Raw genomic sequence first — 22,449 nt, 5'->3', positions numbered from 1 at the left:
TGTGCTGAGCAGTGAATGTTTTTGTAAGAAAATAAATGGTATACCATCTGGTCCAGAACTTTGGCTTTTTCTGCCTTGGAGTCCTTTTATTGCTACTGCACAGACATTATTCCACCAAGGTACTGTTTTTGGTCTGATAAAGTGTTTTTCATATCTAACTGAAATTTCAGCGGCTTCATTGAAGATAATGTAAGTGTGTTGATAGTTTCATTGATATAATCTGGATTGATGCTTACTGGGATATTTCCTAGGCAATTATCTATATAGTTTTAAATTTCGGTTGTTCAGATTCCATATTTAGTTTTTGTTTGGCCACTGTCTTTATGAGTTAATCATATTCCATTTTAGATTGAGGCTGAGATAATACCCAGCTCAGCAAAACCCGGCTATAGTCAAATCTATGACTGAAAAGGAGCCGTTTCCTGCGTTAAATAGTGTGGGTTCATTGTTGTTAAGAATAAATTGTCGTCTTCGAGTATTTTTTCTACTGTTTTACCTCATGTTTAGGTAGATTTTCTACCCCAAATGATGTTGCAGCTATTGAAGTCTTCTAGGATGATAAAAGGAGGTGGAAGTGGGCTTATTAAGGTTCAAAGGTTCTTAAAGTTTAGGGGAGAGCTATCTGGTGCATAAATATTACACATTTTTTGTTAGAGGTGTATTAAAGTGGATATATTTTCTATTGACGATGAAGTTTGTAATTTGTCACAGTAAATATCAGACTTAATAAGTGCGGATACTCCTTCGCTAGCTCTCCGGGGGTTTGAACGGATGTTGTGAGACCTGATGTATCCTGTTAGTTCAGATGAATTGGAGTGGTTTAAGCTGGTATCTTGGACACTTATTACGACAGGGTTGGTTTGTGTTATTAATATTTTTATATTAATGAGTCTTTTGAAATACCTTAGATCGTGGAACCATAATAATGAAACCATTAGATTAAGTTGTTCATTATTTTAATTTGTGAGGACTGTAGTATAGTCTACATGGACGGGTTGTGTGTTCAATTGGGTTTAATTTTTTTGATATATTTCGTTTTTGCAAATTTAAGGCTACGATCTGTTATATATTATATATACATAATCTATAATTTTTAGTATTTGTTTTGTATCATTACAATAGTTGTGTATAATATTAATTGGGTCTGTACATTGTTGGAGATCTTGTATTAGATTTTTGAATTCATTGTAGCTTATTGGTTGGGTTTTTCCTCTTTCAAAATACTTCGATGCAAGTTTTAATGTGTCGTGTATGCTTTGACAGAAGTTTTGTAATGAAGAATTTTTTTTAATTTTTTGGTTTAGTGAAGAATTTTAGGGGATGACGCCATTAGTGTTATATTGGTTGTATTTTTTTTTGGTTGGTGACTTGAGGTGCTAGATGATGATGGTGGTCTTTTGGACTGTTGGGGTGAAAGAGTTTTTACTGAAGGATTATTTAGTGTGCTCGTATTTTGGGGTTTTTCTTCAATATCTGGATTATGACTGAGTAGTGTGTTGATCAAGATCTATGTGGTTGCTGTCTAATTGATTGGTGTATTTGATTGGGAGAAAGTAGTATTCTAGGGAGTTTCTGAGTTACTTTGGTTTCGTTAGTATATAGATTTATTTAGCGAATTATTTACAGTGAGTAGATGTATGACCTGGTTTTTTACATGTAAAACAAGTAAAAGTGTTGACTAGCGATAACCAGTTTCAGATAGCTATTTTTTAATTAATTGATGTTTCAAGTTTAGGGCACGAGAAAAGTGGAGTGTATTATTTATTTTATTTGCGCGCATTTTCCAAACCGCACTTCCCCTCCAATCATAACTTATAAACTCTTATAACTATCAAAAGTGGCTTTCAAAAAAACTATCAAAGTTGGTAGGGGGTAAAAACAAAAAAAAAATTGTGAAAAATTAAGATTACATTGTATAAAAAGCATTGTGAAAAAAAAATGAATGTCTTATTAAACCCTATGAGATATTGAGTAGGTCACGATATGTGGATCACCGTGTCTATATATATGAACACGGTCATTTAATAAATTCACAGATTTTGCATCATACCATTTGGTAGACCTAGCAGAACAAAGAAGATCTGTTACTCTGGGAGTTTTAAAACGAATGTGGAACCGGTTAATAGGTAAATATAAGAGTAAAAAAAGAGTGTAATGTAATCATGATATACTATAATTACTGGAGTATTATTTTAGGTACACAATAACCAGTTAAAGCAAAAAATTATTATTATTCCAACGTATACTTTAGAGACATAAATATCTCATATTTCACTGTATTTATATCATTTTTACATGCAAATTTAGTTGTTTTTTTACTGTATTCAAATTACAGAACACCCAAACAACACAAATCGTATCTGTATATTATAGACCTTAATTAGATTCTTTTACTAAAATGTAATTTTTTTTGTAATAATATTAATAGAATTATTTTACGTTTTAACGTCAATACTTCTACTATTTATTATGTGTTGTTAATTCATAACAATATATCAAGGATGCAACTCATGATAATATTGAACGATTAACATAATAAGTGATAACTAGAGAAAACATTTTTTGTTTTTTTATACTACCTAGTCACTACTAACACATAATAAAAATAGCTGCTCAAAAAGACGCCATGCACTTTCTATTGTAATTTTATTTTCAAGTAACGCAGATGATTGTTTTATTATTTTTTAGTTAGCAATTTGCCTGGTGTACGTATGACGTGTCGTTTCATTGCGGTTTTTCTAAGTGCAAAAAACTTTACCCCTCCATGATTTCACGAAATGTTGTTATCTCTGATGGTTCGTGTATAATAGAAAGTATTCGAGGAACCAGAGTAGAAAAGTTGCAATGAGAAATAAGTATGATGAGAACAACATGAGAAAAGAAAATTATTTAAAATAAACAGAAAAAAAAGTACATTTTCATTGTCAAAGAGTTACAACTGGTTCTAGTCGGAGTGGCATCATACCGTTGTTGGTGATTTCGTTCCATTTGTTCCCAACTTTTCTAAATTTCTTGGTTCCTAGACTACTAGTTATTATACACGAACTATCAGAGGTAACCACATGTCGTGAAAACAATGGAGGGGTAAAGTTGTTTGCACTTAGGAAAACCGCAATGAAACGACACGTCGAATGTACACCATGCAAATTTCTAACTAAAAAATAATAAAACAATCATCTACGTTACTTGAAAATTTAGGGACGGATGGAACGAAGTCACCAACGACGGTTTTGTACAACTCCGACTAGAACCAGTTGTAACTCTTTGACAATGAAAATGTACTTTTTTTGTTTTATTTAAATAATATTTACATTTTGCCCTTATATATCAATTTTATCACTTATAGTTGTTAATTTACAATTTAATGTAATTCACAATAAACAGTTCACGATTATAATGACATATGTTGCTTATGAGTTGATTTAAACAAATACTTAATATTTTTACCATATTTTACGAATCGATTTAAAGCATTTTTAAAAACAAAAATTATTTATTTTCTGCCTAATTTAACGAAAACAATATGAACTCGTCGGCACATCCGATACGAATAAAATTAATTAAAATACGTGCATAGATATTACATACCACTGATGTGAGATCTTTCTCTCAAGATCTATTCTTTTCTGCGTAATATATTCACTGTACCCATGTTAATATATTTACTCTGTTCATAAAACATAAATAAACTAACCATTTGTTATGCACAAACTATTATCACGGTTCACTAAAAACGGTACAATAAGTTTTTTTGCTTAGTAATTTGTTTAGATATTATTTTTTTCATAAAAAAAAACCTTATGTTCACAGTATGAGAAGTAATTAATAAAATACAATTATTTGTTCATAACATTTAATATTAATAGACGTGCTCATAGCAATTAAATATATTATAGTGACCCCGATGTAGATAATTTATCTACAGTGTGATTGCAACGTTCTACTAAAAAACAATTATGGGTTTCTTAGCAAAAAGGATGAGTGTGCGGTAATTTAAAACAAAAAGGACAACAAAATCGTCTTTTAATTATAAATATCCTAACGCATTTTAAATGACCTTTATAAATGAGGCATAAAACAGACTTGACCGCATTGGGCGTACCTTGGCTTTTGTGGTTCCCCCAAAGGGGGTCCCCTACAACCACAGACCGACTAGTAGCGCTAGGCGCTAATTGCACTTGACCGCAACGTAGATTTCACTACTTGAATTGGCTGATTTTCTTTGGGAGGGAATCTGAACCTTTTTATTTTGTTCTGAGTTCCTCTTTCCCATCTACCACGTAACTCAGTAACAAAGTGAGTATATTTAATAATGATATTACATTGTAAGTGTTAAGGAATACAATAAAAGAGAAGTGTTGCCCACAAAAGTAGAAGTGAAGTGAGGTAATGATCCAAAGAAATAGTATATTTGGCCACAATGGAGATATGATTACTTTGACTACCTAACATAACCTCACTACATTAAAGGGCTGACTTTTTTGGTAGGGAGTCTAGAACATAGCCATTTTTCGTAGATAAATTGGTCTTAGAGTAGTGCTAGGTTCCCAAAACCTTTCCAAGTAGGTAACCCTACCGCCTCTATCGATTCTCGGTGACGGATTGCTCAAAAGATGTCTCCTCCTCCGAAATAACAACCCTATTCACGGTTGCTAAGTTGATAGCCGGCCGTCGGTGGCCGTTGCTATGCCAATCAAGTATCAAAAACAACTTTATTATCTTTCTAATTTTAAATCTAATATCAATAAACCCTATTATACATTTTTACTATAATTTTAAAGAGATTTTGTTTATGATCAATTTCACGAATATTCATGGAAGGAGGGGGACTAACACGAATCGTGAAAAAAAAACTATTTTTTTACAGTTAAAAAAAACCATACGAGTTTTTAAGTTAGAACTTTTACTGGCTATAATTTCGAGAAAAAGAGTCGGATCGAGTTGAAATGTATAAGAAATAATTATTTGGTATGCCCGCACACGTCAGTTGTGTCAAACTTAAACTATACCCATTTCCCACCCCCCAAGGGGGAATACATAATTTTTGTTTTTCGGGGTTTTTAGCCGTAATTTTAAAACTTTTGGGTTGAAAATTTGCCAGTAATTGGAACTCATATGTATCCATAACATATTAACCGGGAAAAAAATTCGGCAAAACAGTTTTTTTTTAATTGCCGGGAAACTGTGTTTTCGCAGATTTCGTATATTTTAACAAAAACACCTAAAATCTTTAAAAAAAATTTATCAAATCATTAAAATAATTTGATGTATATCTATGCAGAATGATACAATTAAGTTTTGTGCACAAGTACCACTTTTGACTTAAAGTTTGGGGTTACATCATGATACTGCTTCTATACTATTATTAAAATCTCCATAAAAGATTATTGTTAAGTAACAGGCAACAGCCGACCGCTAGTGGCTGTACACGTTAGTAATATTTAATTAATAAGTAATATATGTATGTAAAATGTATTGTTTTCTCCATCACAGTACCAGTATACGATTTACTTTAATTTAAATGTAAGAAAATCAATTTTTCTTTATAAAATAACAAGAAATTAATATACAGGATGGGGCAGCAAAACGGCGATTTTCTAATGTATTTAAATGGGAAAACCCGTTTCACTATCCCACCCTTTACATTTTAAGGATCTATGAAAAGGTTTTTTTTAGTTGCATTTTCTTTTGTACATTGTCAATCTAGTAAAATAGAAGTTTAATATAGCTTTGAAATAATATAACCTATGAAGTATAAATAGTTTGTGTGAGATTGCTCTAATGGAAGTATATAATACATAAATATTAATTTAATTGAGAATAAGCGATTATAATTTAAACTATGGAGTACAAACGATTGAAACATGAATCGTCGACTATTCCAACAAAATATAACAAGACATTGTACATGTGTAATTTGGTCCACTACGTTTTTGCAAAAAAACTGAATGTTTATAAAATGTGAAAATATGTTAAATTTGAACATATAAAATAGAAATCAACTCGAAAAAAAAAATGAAAGATTTTTTGGCCGTTTGATGTTTTTTTAAATAAAATAAAACATTCAATTGCCATTTAACTTTTAAAGTAATTCTTAAAAATGAAATCTATTTTCTTATTTTCACGATAAATCATAAAATTCGGATCAGTGGCACCAAACTAAAATTTGTTAGGAGGGGTAAAAAATATTATAGACACCAACCTCGAGATTAGGTTAGGTAAAAAAGAGTCATCGAGTCTATTTTCATGACCCACTGACCACCCACCCTCTAAGCCAGCTAAAACTGGCTTTTACGGTTTTAGAGTAAAGCCTAATTATGATCTATCAATTATTAATACTCTTCTATGCCCCATAAATGACGAATTAGAGGAACTAGCTAACTAGAATGAATATGACAATATGTTATTTGAGCTATTAAAATATACTGTTGGGATACCCTGTATCGATAAAATCGTCGAAAAATATGTTTTTGCGCATTTGTTTTTTCGTACAACCGATGAGGTATTGTTTTAAGTATCTGAAATGTAGGCATACCGCAGATTTTTATACAGTAAAAAAACAACTTAAAAACTCCATAAAAAAATATAAAAATTAGGTCAAATTTCAAGTTTTGAAAATCCATAATAGTCTTCAAAGTCTACAATTTTTAGTATTAAAGCCAAATTTTGTGTTATTTCATCATAAAAAGACTTTTAGAAAAAATTGTTTTTACATCTGTTATAAATGTTAGATAAAATCTTCAGACTGAATTTATAATTATTAAAATTATGTTTATATTGTATTGTAGTGTTGCAATAAAGTTACTAGTATTATTATTAATAAATTTCTACTCTTAAGTCCTAAAAATGCACCTATTTAAGAAAAAAAAAATTCTATCCCTGTCCAGGGGGCAGTGGGTGGTCAACATTTGAGTTTAAGGGCACATGTGACAAGCCTAATCGAGGTTTGTTTAAAAGTTTCGATTTGATTCGACTTGGATTTACGGGATTAAAGAAAATCCTAAGTTATATCCTATTAATTGTTCATAGTCTCGAACTGAGCTTCTAGGCATCATAAAAGACAAATAAGAAAAATCAACTAATTAGAACATATATGAAAATATGGTATTTAAGCCATTAAAATATACTGATATTATAATATTATAATGTACAGAATAACTTGTATCGGTTTTAGCGTCGAAAAATATGTTTTTGCGCATTTGTTTATTCGTACAACCGATTACAACCTAACCGATATGGTGTTCTTTAAAGTATTCCAAATGTAGGCATACCGCAGATTTTTTTACAGTAAAAAAACAACTCAACAACACCAGAAAATCAGGTCAAATTTCAATAGTAGCCTTCAAAATTCACATTTATTAGTGTTACAGCCACTTTTTGGGTTATTGGAAAATGTACTACAGATTTTCTTTTGCATATGACATATCATGTTAGACCTATCCTAGAACTGAATTACTAATTATTAAAATTATGTATATTTTGTATTGCATTAAACTCTAAAAATGTGCATCAATTATTTAAAAATAAAAAAAACATTTGCAACACTTGTTGGTTATCGACATTTGGGTTTGAGGGCATGTGAGGCAAGCCTAAACGCTGTTCTTTAAAAATGTCGATTTGATTCGACTTGAATCGGCTAAGTTATAGCAAATCAAAGTTGTCGGTTAAAAAAACCGGTCAACTTGGTTTTCGGGGTTTCCCGGTTTTAAGAATAAAGGAGTTGACTTTTTCTATTTGTGTAAAAGTTCTTTGTTAAGTGTAATTATTGCATTCTTAACAATGAACAAATGCATACAACATAAATAATTAAAACCTGACATTAATATATTATAATGTTTTATAAGAAGAACTGTTAAGAAGAAAGTGTCATTCCCAGAAATAAATAAGATGAAATAAATATGATAAATTATTGTTTTCCTATCGTTGATACAAGTTAGCTATAATAATGTAATAATTATTATATAAATTGTCAATTAACAAACAATTTTAATTATTATACTTAACCGGCAATCTATGACCTGTACAATACTAAACTAATGTATTTTATTCGACTTGTGTGTATTATATCAATATCTACAAAAATATTAATGTATATTTTGCTCTTTACTTGGAATAAAAATGAAGTAATATTGTTTGGTTTTTACCTATGAAAAGTAATTATATTTGAGTTAAATATTTCAAATTAAGTCTAAATATCATATTTTATCTTCAGTTAGGTAGGTAAAGTTATACTTTACTGCGGTATAACTAAAGAGAAGATTTTTGTTTTTTGTTAATTGATATTTTATAATCAACTTATAACATGTAGGTTGTATATAACGACATAGGTCCTACTTTTTTTTCGTATCCGTTAAAATTTTAACTAGTAGAACGAATATTCTTTTAACGTGTACAGAACTCTTTAACCAGAGGCCCAAATTTGGGTTTCCATTTGTTAATGTATTAGGTTTTATTTTTTACTCTGAATTTAGGTCACATGAAATGCGTCAGTATATTAAAGTAAACGGTAAAGTATGTAAACAACACTCGGTAGTTTTTTTTTTTGCGTCTTATTTACCTTAAATTCGTATCGTTATAAGAGATATGACTAATAATAATACACATTAAAACACTTAATTATGAGCTATCTGAGTCAATCCAATACACCAATGTGGTTGGCCAGCTAGGATATTTTTTTTCATAACTCTTGCTATACATATAATACAATATTTTCTGTCCATGACACACATCTACATTGATTTTTTAATGAAACGATGGTTTATTTACAATGGGTCCAAATAATACATTAAATGTTTGCCTAATGTGGTCATACCATCGAAGGGCTGTCAGCCAAACCAGTCAAATGAAAAGAATTTCTCTCTCTCTCTCTTGGAATGATCTACACACCCAAATATGTGAATTCTGGGGTTTTTTAAACTTTCGGGTAATATATACAATAGACACGGTTAACTTGATACTACGGTTGTACCCTTAATGGTTTCGCTTAGCTATGGTCGAGTTGGCTTTTTCCAGCCGTTAAAAAAATACCTAACGACCATTGCAGCGGTTTAATGTTATGTTAATGTATGTATTTATTCGGGCACGTTTGACTAAATGACTTTTGTCAACGACTGAAAACGCATAAAAAAAAAACTGCGTAGATTATTAAATTATATTATTGTTATTTCTGTACAGATGTCGTTTAAAACCAACCGACCTATAGTCGGTATCGTGCAAAGGAAATCCAAAACTACATATTTTTGAAGTTTACAAATTATACAGTAAGATGTACTAAACTGTCTTACAAACGGTTTCAAACTCAATTCGGTCTAAAACAGAGAGCTCAGTTTGCAACATTTCACTTAATTAGGTACCAAGTATAGTATATATAGTCATAAGGACAGCAAAACGACAGAACATTTTTGTCATGCTAATAACTGGTTGAGAACAAACGGAATGTAATTAAAAGTAGACGGTCTTGTAATTGCGCCAAAGGCAACTCAAGAAATGACGGAAAACTACAATGCTCATTAAAATGTCTCGTTTGTCTTTTTTTACGTTCGCCAACGAAAACGGTCTTTGATTAAAATATGCGTTTTTGGCGATTAAAAGTTCGTTCAAGGAACAATCTGCATACTATTCGTGTCTACTATTGACCTAAATGTGTCCAGTTTAAAAATGCAATCAAAAATATTACTCTTCACCCGATATTGTTGATGAAATGATTTTAAAAAAAAGTAATATACCAGCAAATTAACATATCGTTTAAATATGACATCTACTCGTTAAATATTTAAATCAATTTAATAATCTTTAGACGTTGCTTGAGATCTACAAGTGTTTCCCGGAAGTCCAAACCTATTAAATCTTTTTAATCCCCCTCAACCCCTTGAGACAAAAAGCAGCATCGACAAAACCATCATGACCTATTTAAATTAGAGATAGAAAGCAGTTATTTTCTACTAGTCTTAAGGTGTACCATTTCAATAACCCCTTACTAAGTTTTTTTTTTTTGGAAATCTATTTTCGTTTTTTTAGTGGGTAAACCAATAACGTTTTATAAGTATCGAAACGATTTGCAAACTTGTTTTGGCAGTATTGTACAAACGAAAATAACTTATTTAAATACAAAATTGTACTACTTATAATATTTTTTGCAATAATAAAAAACGTATAAAAGTTGTCCGCAACATGATATTTTTTTATAAGTATAGTACCTTGAAATTAGTAAAAAATTGTTGTAGTTTACTATGGATTATAAGCACCTGTATGCTATATACAATATACCATGTATGCTATGTATCGGTTTATTTATATCCTAGGTGTGAATCATAAAAACACATTTTGTTTTTTTTTTCATATAAGCTTATCGCTTAGTTTACAAGTAAAATATTCAGTCGTTTTTTATACGTTATTATTATTTTATTAAAAATATACATCTAGGCCACAGCTGCTCAACAAGTTTCTTAACTGAACTTGTTTTTGTCGAAAACAAGTGTATTTTTTTTTTAAGGTATTTGGTTTTGCCGTTTGTCTAGGCGCCTATTCTAATGTTTGAACTATTTTATTATGCTAACTAAAATACAAATAAGTGATGGTAAAAATGTTTTCATACAAAATTTGTATTTACTATAATATTTGTAACAATATGGTACTATTGTGCAAGCAAATCGAAACGTTCATTTAAAACAAGCAACTTGGTCTGCATAAAAAAAATTTAAAAAAATAGTAAAACTATAGAAAATGTTCTTATACTGACTAAACAACAAATGATCACTCTTTGAACTTAACGGTATGGTTGGTGGAAATAATGGTCGACTTTGAATTTAATGCAAACATGTGTTATGCTATACCACATATCTATTGATTCTAAACAACCTTTGTGTAGTTATCAAAGTTTATATTATGACATAAAATCATCAATTTTTCAATACATCTTTATGCGCATTTTAAATGTTAGCCATTTGTTATTTTATCGATATTCGGTTTTTTTTTTTATTATGAGTCATAAATTGTTATAAAAAAAAACATATTTGTAAAACCAGACTGTGCGCTGTACATTACAGTAAATCTAACATTTTCAAACTGCCTATGTTTTTAGATTATTTCTCCTCAATAATTAATTTTCTTTTTATTATTAGCAGCTGATAGTGAAAACATATATATGTATGTTAAAAAAATGTGATTGTCGCCGTTCTTTTGCGGAAATGTTCTGTTTGTTGAAATTTTTACAATACAACGAATCGAAAACAGCCATAATATCCTTATGAGGGATTTTAATTTAGATATAAACGATGAAACGATTAACTAAGACTGAAAACGATGCTCGTGTTTACTAGTCTTTAATTATGCACTACATTTTGTAACTAACACGGGTACCCTTTGAACTCGTGTTTACAGTAGTACTTAAACGAGAACGCTCAACCCCCTAGTTTTGGTCATTATGCGGTGTTAAAGATTTTACTTTAATAGCCATTATTCTATGCCAAATCGTGTCCAACTCCTTTGAAGTTTCTGCATCTCAGGTTTTTATTTGACATTTTTCCAAGTACTTTGTCTACCATCAAACGTTATTCGAACGACAACACAAAGCGTGTAAACATGTGTTTACCCGTCACATACTTGGTGGGTTGTGCACGCCAAAAGCAAATGAATTTCCCTCCGGCTTCTGGGTTACATATTCTACATGTTATGGCCGAGATTATACACTGTAGTACGGATAAACAGCTTACCTTGGGCGGTACAGCATGATGTATTGGAACCGCAACAAAAAAAAAAATCGTTTACCCGAAAACAACCGGCAAACAAATTTCCCTTCTCCGAATCGTTTTCACTTCCGACACATACCCTCGTCCGCGGTCCCGGAGCAGCTTTTGTGAAACTATAGGCGTTTACAGCACAGGGAAAAGTCGAACACGGATAACCTAACCAACCGTCTGAGAGTTTCTTATTGTGAACCCTATAAGCAAAGACCCTGGCGGCAACAACGAGCCAAATAATAAACCATAGCCAATATATTCGTTGATATTCGTTTGAAGCGCAAATGGAAATTGAAAAAAAACGATATGGCGTTTCAGAGCAATAATATACTAAATATTTTGGGCACAAGATGTACCTTGTGATCGCTATAAATTTAAATAAATCGGTAACTCTATCAAAAATACTATGTTGGTCCAACTAAAACTTTGTTTAATAAAAGGGTACGAAATATTTCTAGTTGGACTGACTTAATAATAACTTGGTCCCACTAAAAATTGGGCTATTTAAGAGTCACAAAAAATTCGTTGTGGAAAAAACTAAATACAAATTTGTTTCTGTAAACATTTAGTTAGGTAAATTATTTATTTTGTTCTTCCAATTAGATATTTATCGTGTCCCTATATTATCCGATAGTTTAAGTAGGACCGTTGTTTTTAAAAACAATTACAATTACATAATTTGGAAACTACTATGTATCAAATAAAAATTTTAATGGATATAATATACAACATTTAATGTTATTTTAACTATATAGAAACCGTTTTATTAAAGTATGACGCAAAAGGCAATATTATTTGTAATATAACACAACGTTCATGTTTTTTTAAAACACTACAGCTGGTTAGTATTTTTCGCTAGAAAAAAAAACAATTTTGGTTAGCGTTGTGTAAAATAATTGTCCAATATTCTAAATGATATAATTATTTTATTATTAATACCAAATAAATCAAAATATTAAATATATTATAACACAAAGCTTTAAAATTAGAAAATAATTTATACATAAGTTTTGTATAAAGAAACCCGTTCAAATTTAATTGGACAAAAAATAGATTATTTAACAAATGTTATTTAAACTATATAGAAACAGTTTTAATTAAGTATGATGCAAAAGACAATATTATTTGTAAATTAACTGTCGGAATTTAAAGAATATTATCTATTCTGTGTTCAAAGTCTACAAACTCCCTGAAAAATATGTCTATATGAGTGTGGTGAGTCCAATATCAATAATTTTTATATTGTAGGTATTCATTTAATCAGTAAAAAAAAGCTTTGGTAAAATGTAAAGATGAAGAATTGTGATTTAAAAAAACGTTTCAATGGCTGACACAATAAACGCGGAGAGAAATTTTCAAATTTTCATAAATTTCAAATGAGTATAACTTTTTAATGTATGAATAAAAATACAATTTTTGTACCACACATACATTTGCATCGAAGCATTTTGTTCAAAAAAGATTTTACTACATATTTCCTTTTGTAATAATACTTTGAAAACGGTTAAATTGACGACTTTCTTGTGCTCACTATACTTTTCATTATGCTCCGCCAACCCCACAGTAATCATATTTTTAGTTAGTATAACATCTTTTCTATGGGACCAAAAGGCCGATTAAATATTATCTTCGTTTTCAACATTTTATTATTAGTGTTTATATTTATTCAATAAGTCTAACAAAATTTCTAAAAGGTTAATAAAAAAAACGGTCCTTTTTAGGGGGTATAGAGAAAATGGTAAACTTAACACGGAAAAAAAATTGAAATCTTTCTTTTAGAACTGACACCCCAGAAAAATACTATTAAGAACAAAACAATTCCGCTTGAAGTTAAACAATTTGCATGGGAACTCTGCATAATACGTCTTAATAACCATCTTAAAAACTAAACTGTAATGATCCATGTTTATAGTGCTTAAGTGACTTTATGGATTTTTTCAAGACGAATAAAAAAAAGATTTGCTTACAGGTTTTACAATAACACAGTTTATAGGCGCAATTTAGAAAATTAGTCGGCATATTTAAAATGTCTACTAGAACAATATTCGTTAAATAATGCCTACCATCCCATGCCCCATTAACTAGTAGCGCTTTCCGTTCCCATTAATGTTGAGGCCATAAGATTATATTAATTACTATCTTTCTAGTTATAAATCTAATATCGATAAACAATAGTATACATTTTTACAATATTTTTAAAAATAATTTTGTTCAAGATCAATTTCAGGAACGTATTTGTGGTGGGAGGTCAACTAACACGAATCGTGAACAAAACTTGTCGTCTATATAAGATATATAGTAATATTTTCTGTAAAAACGTTTTTTATATGTTCTGCAATCGTATTTTGTAGAAATTTAAGCTAAAATGTAAAATACAAGTAGTATTAATATATTATACTTAAAATAGTTTATGATAAGACTCAAGGACCTTAAGTTATTCAAAAAAAAATTTAGAATCTGTTAATTATAGTTAAATATTCTGTTTACACAATAGCTAATAGTCAACTAGAAAACAAGATATACGTGTGTAACAAGTCATTTAGTTAATACATTTTCATGGACAACTCTGCATAGTACGTTTAGTTTTTCTGTACCGTTCGACCTAATAACACACATTGTAAGTATGCCTTCAATACCTTTTTATTAGATTTAGTTTTTGGGTTAAGAATAGCGGTACAATTTAATCGTTAAACCATAGTCATTATAGTACAAATAGGTATTTTAATAAAATTTTAAAGAATACATATATTACGTACTGCTATGATAATATTTCTAAACATTAACATGTTTAAAATATAGACGAATTATTTTCATCGTTATTTTTATTATATAAAGTTGATTTTAACAGAACTCCTTTTTTTGCGGATTGAGTTAATTTCATTTAAGTAACTAAAAAGCCAGTACAATGAGGTCGGGGCATAGTGGGCACGGGGAGGTTACAGGTTTACAGCAATTATTACAACTGAAAGTGATAAAATCATTTTCGAATAAACGCGTCAATGCGAATCAGAAGTTAGTATTTTCAAACTAGTTAAGTCTAAACCAGCTCCGGTATAAACCAACACAGAAAGTAAGAATTAAAGTGAGATGTAGTGTTTAAAAATCAGCATCAAAGCGTTTATACAAAAGCAATTTATCACTTGTATTAATAATAATTTCTGTAGACACTAGACCTATGACATCTCTGTCCCCTCTATGCTTTAAAATAAAGAATGGAGCACTGTGGGGCCGAAAAGGTTACAGGACAGTGTTAAAATCGCTTTTAAATGAACGCTTGGATGCGTTCCTATGGATAATAAGTTCAAACTTAATGTGAACAATTTACAAATAACTTATTAGATACTCTGAAATCACAACTGTAATTCATTAGACAAGACAGATGCTCTGCTGTCACGCGACTAACTATATTATGAATTAACACAAATAAACAATTTAAAACAAAATGGTTATGTACACAATTTACAAATAACTTTAAAGATACTCTGAAACTTAAGTAGATGCTCTTAAAAACTTAGATACTTCATAAGACACGACTGATGCTCTGCAGCAAAACGACTAACTCACCGATTTAAATAAATATTATGTCGAAATTTTTTAATTTTTTAATTTTTAATAATGTATAAAGTTAAAATAAAATTTAAAAATGTTATAATTTAACAAATTAATGTTTAAAAAATGAGTGATAATTACAGTTTATTATACCATATATTTATTTAAGAGTGTGGTAAAAACAATTACTCAGTCCTACTCAAAAACTTAAAGGACTTTCTCATATTTTTTTAAGTGTCAATTAACGACGTTTACTTATATTTTTTTTTTACCAAAACATAGATTCAAATAGCTAATACTATCCTTAAATTTATTATTTTTTACAGATAAAAATGAAACTCTTTTGGTTTATAGTATCATGTGTCATTGTAGTTGTTTCAACAGATGTGTTAAGTAACTATTTTGTATTCACGCTTATAACAAATTACAGAAATTCAGTATTTTCCATTATTATTTTTATTCAGTACTTACCTACTTACGGTAGTAGAATAATTTAAAAAAAAATTAATATTTCTTTTTTTTTTCAGCGGATTATAAAAGATCCATCTCCATTACAAGTCAGTAGAATTTTTATTTTATAAAAATAACGTTTTTATAAATATTTTTTTTATTTATGCATTACAGCTTACCACTTACAGCGTGCTAATGAAATGACTGTCATTAACAGACAAACTGGTTTGGTGGAAAGTAATATATATTTAAAACTAATTCACTAATACATTTTTGTTTTGTTATGTTTGGCTGACGGTCGAGCTATTTATAAATTAAAAATTATTGTTTCTAAAACCAGTTTAGAAAGGTGGACGAGGTATACAGAATCAATTTTCTAAACACTGTCTGACTTGTTAAATATATAAATATCAAATAATTTATAATTATATTTAATAGTAGTATAGAGGTTTTTATAATTTAGTACACTTGGCCTTAGGCAGTGACTACTCAATCTAATAGGGGGAGTAGCGGTTGGGTAAATTGTCAATACAAAATATATGTTGTAAGCATGTGTTTACTCTGATAATTTGTAAATTTATTTAGGGTTTGTTTAAACATTTTTTTTTATTTCAGACGTATTGGAGTATGTGATTGAAAAAATTGTTGATAATCCTAATTTTAGTTTAGGTATTTATAATACATTACATTTTTAGGTATTTACATAACATTAATTTATGTTATGTTAATTTTAGAATATATGAATAATATGTTCGCTGTACCTGGTAATATTTTTAAAGAATATAATAGAATTAATTCCATACAGTTGTTTGATATTCGTTGAGTACGCAATGTTTTTGTTTTATTTTCAGACTTTATCTATAATAGAAGCTGGACTAGTAACTACAAATTTATATACCATATTTACAGTAGTTTACACAAATTAATTTTATTCTATACATATTATAGAGGCTAATCATAATATTAATATAATATGCATCACAAGATAAAAATAATTACAATTAATTTTATGTAAATTTACAGATTTGGAGGAAATCCAGGACGCGCTACGATCCCAAATACGTGATCACACACGTAAATATAAAATTTAAACATAAATTGAAACGTTGTTTTTAGAAATAATTTCATATGAATACTAAATTTTGTATTAATTAATCATAGTTTAAGAGTAACTGTATAGTTAATGTATAAAAATTATTTTTATTGACTGTGTAACAAATTGACTATTGATATATTTGTTACAGAGGTTACTTTTCCTGATATTCCTGACCCAAGTAATTACGAACTTTTTAATAATTTTTATTAGCCTTAAAGACTTTTTTAGAATATAAATTTGTATTACCAAAAGTCGATCATGTAGCTTCGGTCCGTAAGAGATAGGAAAATACAATAATAAATTAGTGTATTGGAAATGAAAATGAACAAATTTGGCTGAGTGCAATTGAGAATGTGATGAGAACTACTGGTATATGTTGTGGGTATAATTTTGAGTGCAGGTTTAGGAAAAAGGTAACCGATCCCAAATAGTTGGAATCTATGTGAAGTGTGGTTTGAGTGGCAAATTCGAAGTCTTGTTAGACATACGGATTCTCTTCTCGGAATATGAGGGGTTGCGTTACATTTTTTTTTTATGTTTCACATGATTTCAGTTTATTAATTCCTATGTTATCCCAATTTTTTTGTCATTTGTTTGCACATAGCTCGTTTATTAGTGTTTTTAGGTCATTGTATGGAACATTAAAAATCAGTGGTATATGTGTTTTTATTGATGATTCTTTTGCTGCTTTATCTGTTGTTTCATTTTGTGAGATGTTAGTATAAGAGGGTACCCAAAGTAAGATAATTTGAGTTCATTGAGAAAAGATAGAGGATTGTATTTGTTTGATTTGATGTTTTTGACTGTATCCAAAACACTGAGAAAGTCACTAATGACGATTGTTTTGTTAAAGTTTATTGAGAATGCTAGTGCAGTTACATATAGCTAGGGCCTCCGCTGAAAAGAAGTTAATGAAATTGTTCATTTTATATTGACTTATACTTTCGTTATTAACAATGGCTATTCCTACTCCGGTTTCGGATTGTGATGCATCAGTATAGATCTGTTGATTTCAAGAAATTAGGTTTGAATGATGTTATAAACCTTGTTTAGAGAAGTTTCCTGACTTAATAAGTGCGGATAATTCCCCCGCTAGCTCTCCGGGGGTTTGAACGGATGTTGTGAGACCTGGTGTATCCTGTTGGTTCAGATGAATTGGAGTGGTTTAAGCTGGTATCTTGGACACTTATTACGACAGGGTTGGTTTGTGTTATTAATATTTTTATATTAATGAGTCTTTTGAAATACCTTAGATCGCGGAACCATAATAATGAAACCATTGGATTAAGTTGTTCATTATTTTAATTTGTGAGGACTGTAGTATAGTCTACATGGACGGGTTGTGTGTTCAATTTGGTTTAATTTTTTTGATATGTTTCGTTTTTGCAAATTTATGGCTACGATCTGTTATATATTATATATACATAATCTATAATTTTTAGTATTTGTTTTGTGTCATTACAGTAGTTGTGTATGATATTTATTGGGTCTGTACATTGTTGGAGATCTTGTATTAGATTTTTGAATTCATTTTAGCTTATTGGTAGGGTTTCCCTCTTTCAAAGTACTTCGATGCAGGTTTTAATGTGTCGTGTATGCTTTGACAGAAGTTTTGTAATGAAGAATTTTTTTTAATTTTTTGGTTTAGTGAAGAATTTTAGGGGACGACGCCATTAGTGTTATATTGGTTGTATTTATATTTAGTTGGTGACTTGAGGTGCTAGATGATGATGGTGGTCTTTTGGATTGTTGGGGTGAAAGAGTTTTTACTGAAGGATTATTTAGTGTGCTCGTATTTTGGGGTTTTTTTTCAATATCTGGATTATGACTGAGTAGTGTGCTGATCAAGATCTATGTGGTTGCTGTCTAGTTGATTGGTGTATTTGATTGGGAGAAAATAGTATTGTAGGGAGTTTCTGAGTTACTTTGGTTTCGTTAGTATATAGATTTATTTAGCGAATTATTTACAGTGAGTAGATGTATGACCTGGTTTTTTACATGTAAAACAAGTAAAAGTGTTGACTAGCGATAACCAGTTTCAGATAGCTATTTTTCAATTAATTGATGTTTCAAGTTTAGGGCAGGAGAAAAGTGGAGTGTATTATTTTTTTTATTTGCGCGCATTTTCCAAACCGCACTTCCCCTCCAATCATACCTTATAAACTCTTATAACTTTCAAAAGTGACTTTCAAAAAAACTATCAAAGTTGGTAGGGGGGTAAAAACAAAAAAAAATTGTGAAAATTTAAGATTACATTGTATAAAAAGCAATGTGAAAAAAAAAATGAATGACTTATTAAACCCTATGAGATATTGAGTAGGTCACGATTTGTGGATCACCGTGTCTATATATATGAACACGGTCATTTAATAAATTCACAGATTTTGCATCATATGATTTGGTAGACCTAGCAGTACAAAGAAGATCTGTTACTCTGGGAGTTTTATAACGAATGTGGAACCGGTTAATAGGTAAATATAAGAGTAAAAAAAGAGTGTATTGTAATCATGATATACTATGATTACTGGAGTATTATTTTAGGTACACAATAACCAGTTAAAGCAAAAAATTATTATTATTCCAACGTATACTTTAGAGACATAAATATCTCATATTTCACTGTATTTATATCATTTTTACATGCAAATTTAGTTGTTTTTTTACTGTATTCAAATTACAGAACACCCAAACAACACAAATAGTATCTGTATATTATTGACCTTGATTAGATTCTTTTACTAAAATGTAATTTTTTTGTAATAATATTAATGGAATTATTTTACGTTTTAACGTCAATACTTCTACTATTTATTATGTGTTGTTAATTCATAACAATATATCAAGGATGCAACTAATGATAATATTGAACAATTAACATAATAAGTGATAACTAGAGAAAACTTTTTTTTTTTTTATATACTACCTAGTCACTACTAACACATAATGAAAATACCTGCTCAAAAAGACGCCATGCACTTTCTAGTGTAATTTTATTTTCAAGTAACGTATATGTTTGTTTTATAATTTTTTAGCTGGACATTTGCATGGTGTACATTCGAAGTGTTGTTTCATTGCGGTTTTCATAAGTGCAAGATACTATACCCCTCTATTGATATCACGAAATGTTGTTACCTCTGGTAGTTCGTGTACAATAACTAAAAATCTAGGAACCAAGGAATTTAGAAAAGTTGGGTTGTTCCCAACTTTTCTAAATTCCTTGGTTCCTAGACTACTAGTTATTATACACGAACTATCAGAGGCAACCACATGTCGTGAAAACAATGGAGGGGTAAAGTTGTTTGCACTTAGGAAAACCGCAACGAAACGACACGTCGAATGTACACCATGCAAATTTCTAACTAAAAAATAATAAAACAATCATCTACGTTACTTGAAAATTTAGGGACAGATGGAACGAAGTCACCAACGACGGTTTGGTACAACTCCGACTACAACCAGTTGTAACTCTTTGACAATGAAAATGTACTTTTTTTGTTTTATTTAAATAATATTTACATTTTGCACTTATATACTAATGTTATCACTTATAATTGTTAATTTACAATTTAATGTAATTAACAATAAACAATTCATGATTATAACGACGTATGTTGCTTATGAGTTAATTTAAACAAATACTTAATATTTTTACCATATTTTACGGATCGATTTAAAGCATTTTTAAAAACAAAAATGATCTATTTTCTGCCTAATTTAACGAAAACAATATGAAAATATTTAACTATTTTATAACTGTGTTCAAGTTAAGATATATTTTAATAGTATTTAAAAGTCATGAATGATAGTACTTTATTTTACGACTAGATCAAATCTCGTGATTATTTAACATCATGTTACTGCTCCTATACTATTATTAAAAAACACAATTTTTAAAATCTCCATAAAAGGTTATTGTTAAATAACAGGCAACAGCCGACCGCTAATGGCTACACACGTTAGTAATATTTAACTAATAAGTAATATATGTAGGTAAAATTTATTATTTTCTCCATCACAGTACCAGTATACGATTTATTTTAATTTAAATGTAAGAAAATCAATTTTTCTTTAGAAAATAACAAGAAATTAATATACAGGATGGGGCAGCAAAACGGCGTTTTTCTAATGTATTTAAATGGGAAAACCCGTTTCACTATCTCACCCTTCATATTTTAAGGATCTATGAAAAGGTTTTTTTTAGTTGCATTTTCTTTTGTACATTGTAAATCTAGTAAAATAGAAGTTTAATATAGCTTTGAAATAATATAACCTATGAAGTATAAATAGTTTGTGTGAGATTGCTCTAATAGAAGTATATAATACATAAATATTAATTTTATTGAGAATAAGCGATTATAATTTAAACTATGGAGTACAAACGATTGAAACATGAATCGTCGACTATTCCAACAAAATATAACAAGACATTGTATTTGTGTTATTTGGACCACTACATTTTTGCAAAAAAAAAAACCAGTACAGTGGGGTCGGAGCATAGTGGGGACGGAGCATAGTTGGGTCGGGCATAGTGGGGACGGGGAGGTCACAGGTTTACAGGAATTTTTAAATCTGAAAGTGAAAAAATCATTCAATCGAAAAAACGCTTCGATGCAAATGTAGTTAGTATTTTCAAGCCAGTACAGTCCAAACCAAGCACACTATAAACCAGCAAAGTTAGAAAGTTTTAAATTAAGGTTTTGTATTTACAAATGAGCATCAAAGAGTTTATTTAAAAGCGATTTTATTCAATTTTATCACTTTTATTTATAATAACTCTTGTAGACCTGTGACCTCACCGTTTCCTCATTGCATTATGCCAATACTCTACTGTACTAGTCCTCTCGGATAAAATCACTTTCAAATTAACGCTTTGATGCTCATTTGTAAATACAGAACCTTAATTTAAACTTTCTTACTTTGCTGGTTATACTGCGCTTGGTTTGCACTGTACTGGTTTTTTTTTTTTTGCAAAAACATAGTGGACCAAATAACACATATACAATGTCTTGTTATATTTTGTTGGAATAGTCGACGATTCATGTTTCAATCGTTTGTACTCCATAGTTTAAATTATAATTGCTTATTCTCAATAAAATTAATATTTATGTATTATATACTTCCATTAGAGCAATCTCACACAAACCATTTATACTTCATCGACTGTGATGAAAAAAATAATACATTTTACCTACATATATTACTTATTAATTAAATATTACTAACGTATACAGCCACTAGCGGTCGGCTGTTGCCTGTTATTTAACAACAATCTTTTATGGAGATTTTAATAATAGTATAGAAGCAGTATCATGATGTAAAATGTTCACGATGTTTGATCTAGTCATAAAATAAAGTACTATCATTCATGACTTTTAAATACTATTAAAATATATCTTAACTTGAACACAGTAATAAAATAATGAAATATTTTGTACAAAAATAGAGCTACAAAATTATCAACTGAAAAATTAAAACTAGCAAGAAGCAGAATACATATATTATATAAGATAATTTAAACAATCAAGCGTGAATCTCTTTAAATGAATAACAGTATAACAATATGCAAAACAATAGTTTTCCTTTAAAAAAATTGTGTAATAAAAAATACATTTTGGG

General features: G+C 29.5%; 1 protein-coding gene across 1 annotated transcript in view; it reads left to right on the top strand.

The window, feature by feature from the left end:
• Nucleotides 1–22,449, top strand: part of LOC126845134 (uncharacterized) — a gene marked incomplete at its 3' end in the record, with an annotated part of 51,066 nt that overhangs the window by 4,251 nt on the left and 24,366 nt on the right. The window contains exon 9 of the mRNA XM_050583694.1: nucleotides 16,982–17,011. Within this exon, the coding sequence (XP_050439651.1) occupies nucleotides 16,982–17,011 (30 nt within the window). The remainder of the gene's footprint in view (nucleotides 1–16,981; nucleotides 17,012–22,449) is intronic.

Source organism: Adelges cooleyi, unplaced genomic scaffold, assembly GCF_023614345.1.
Source record: "Adelges cooleyi isolate 19-005CV unplaced genomic scaffold, UGA_ACOO_1.1 ACOO_flye_CR_arks_rails_tigmint_CR_PRNA_677, whole genome shotgun sequence".
Lineage (NCBI taxonomy): Eukaryota > Metazoa > Arthropoda > Insecta > Hemiptera > Adelgidae > Adelges > Adelges cooleyi.
The sequence above is the reverse complement of the archived record's forward strand: the minus strand, read 5'-3'. Positions and strand labels throughout refer to the sequence as shown.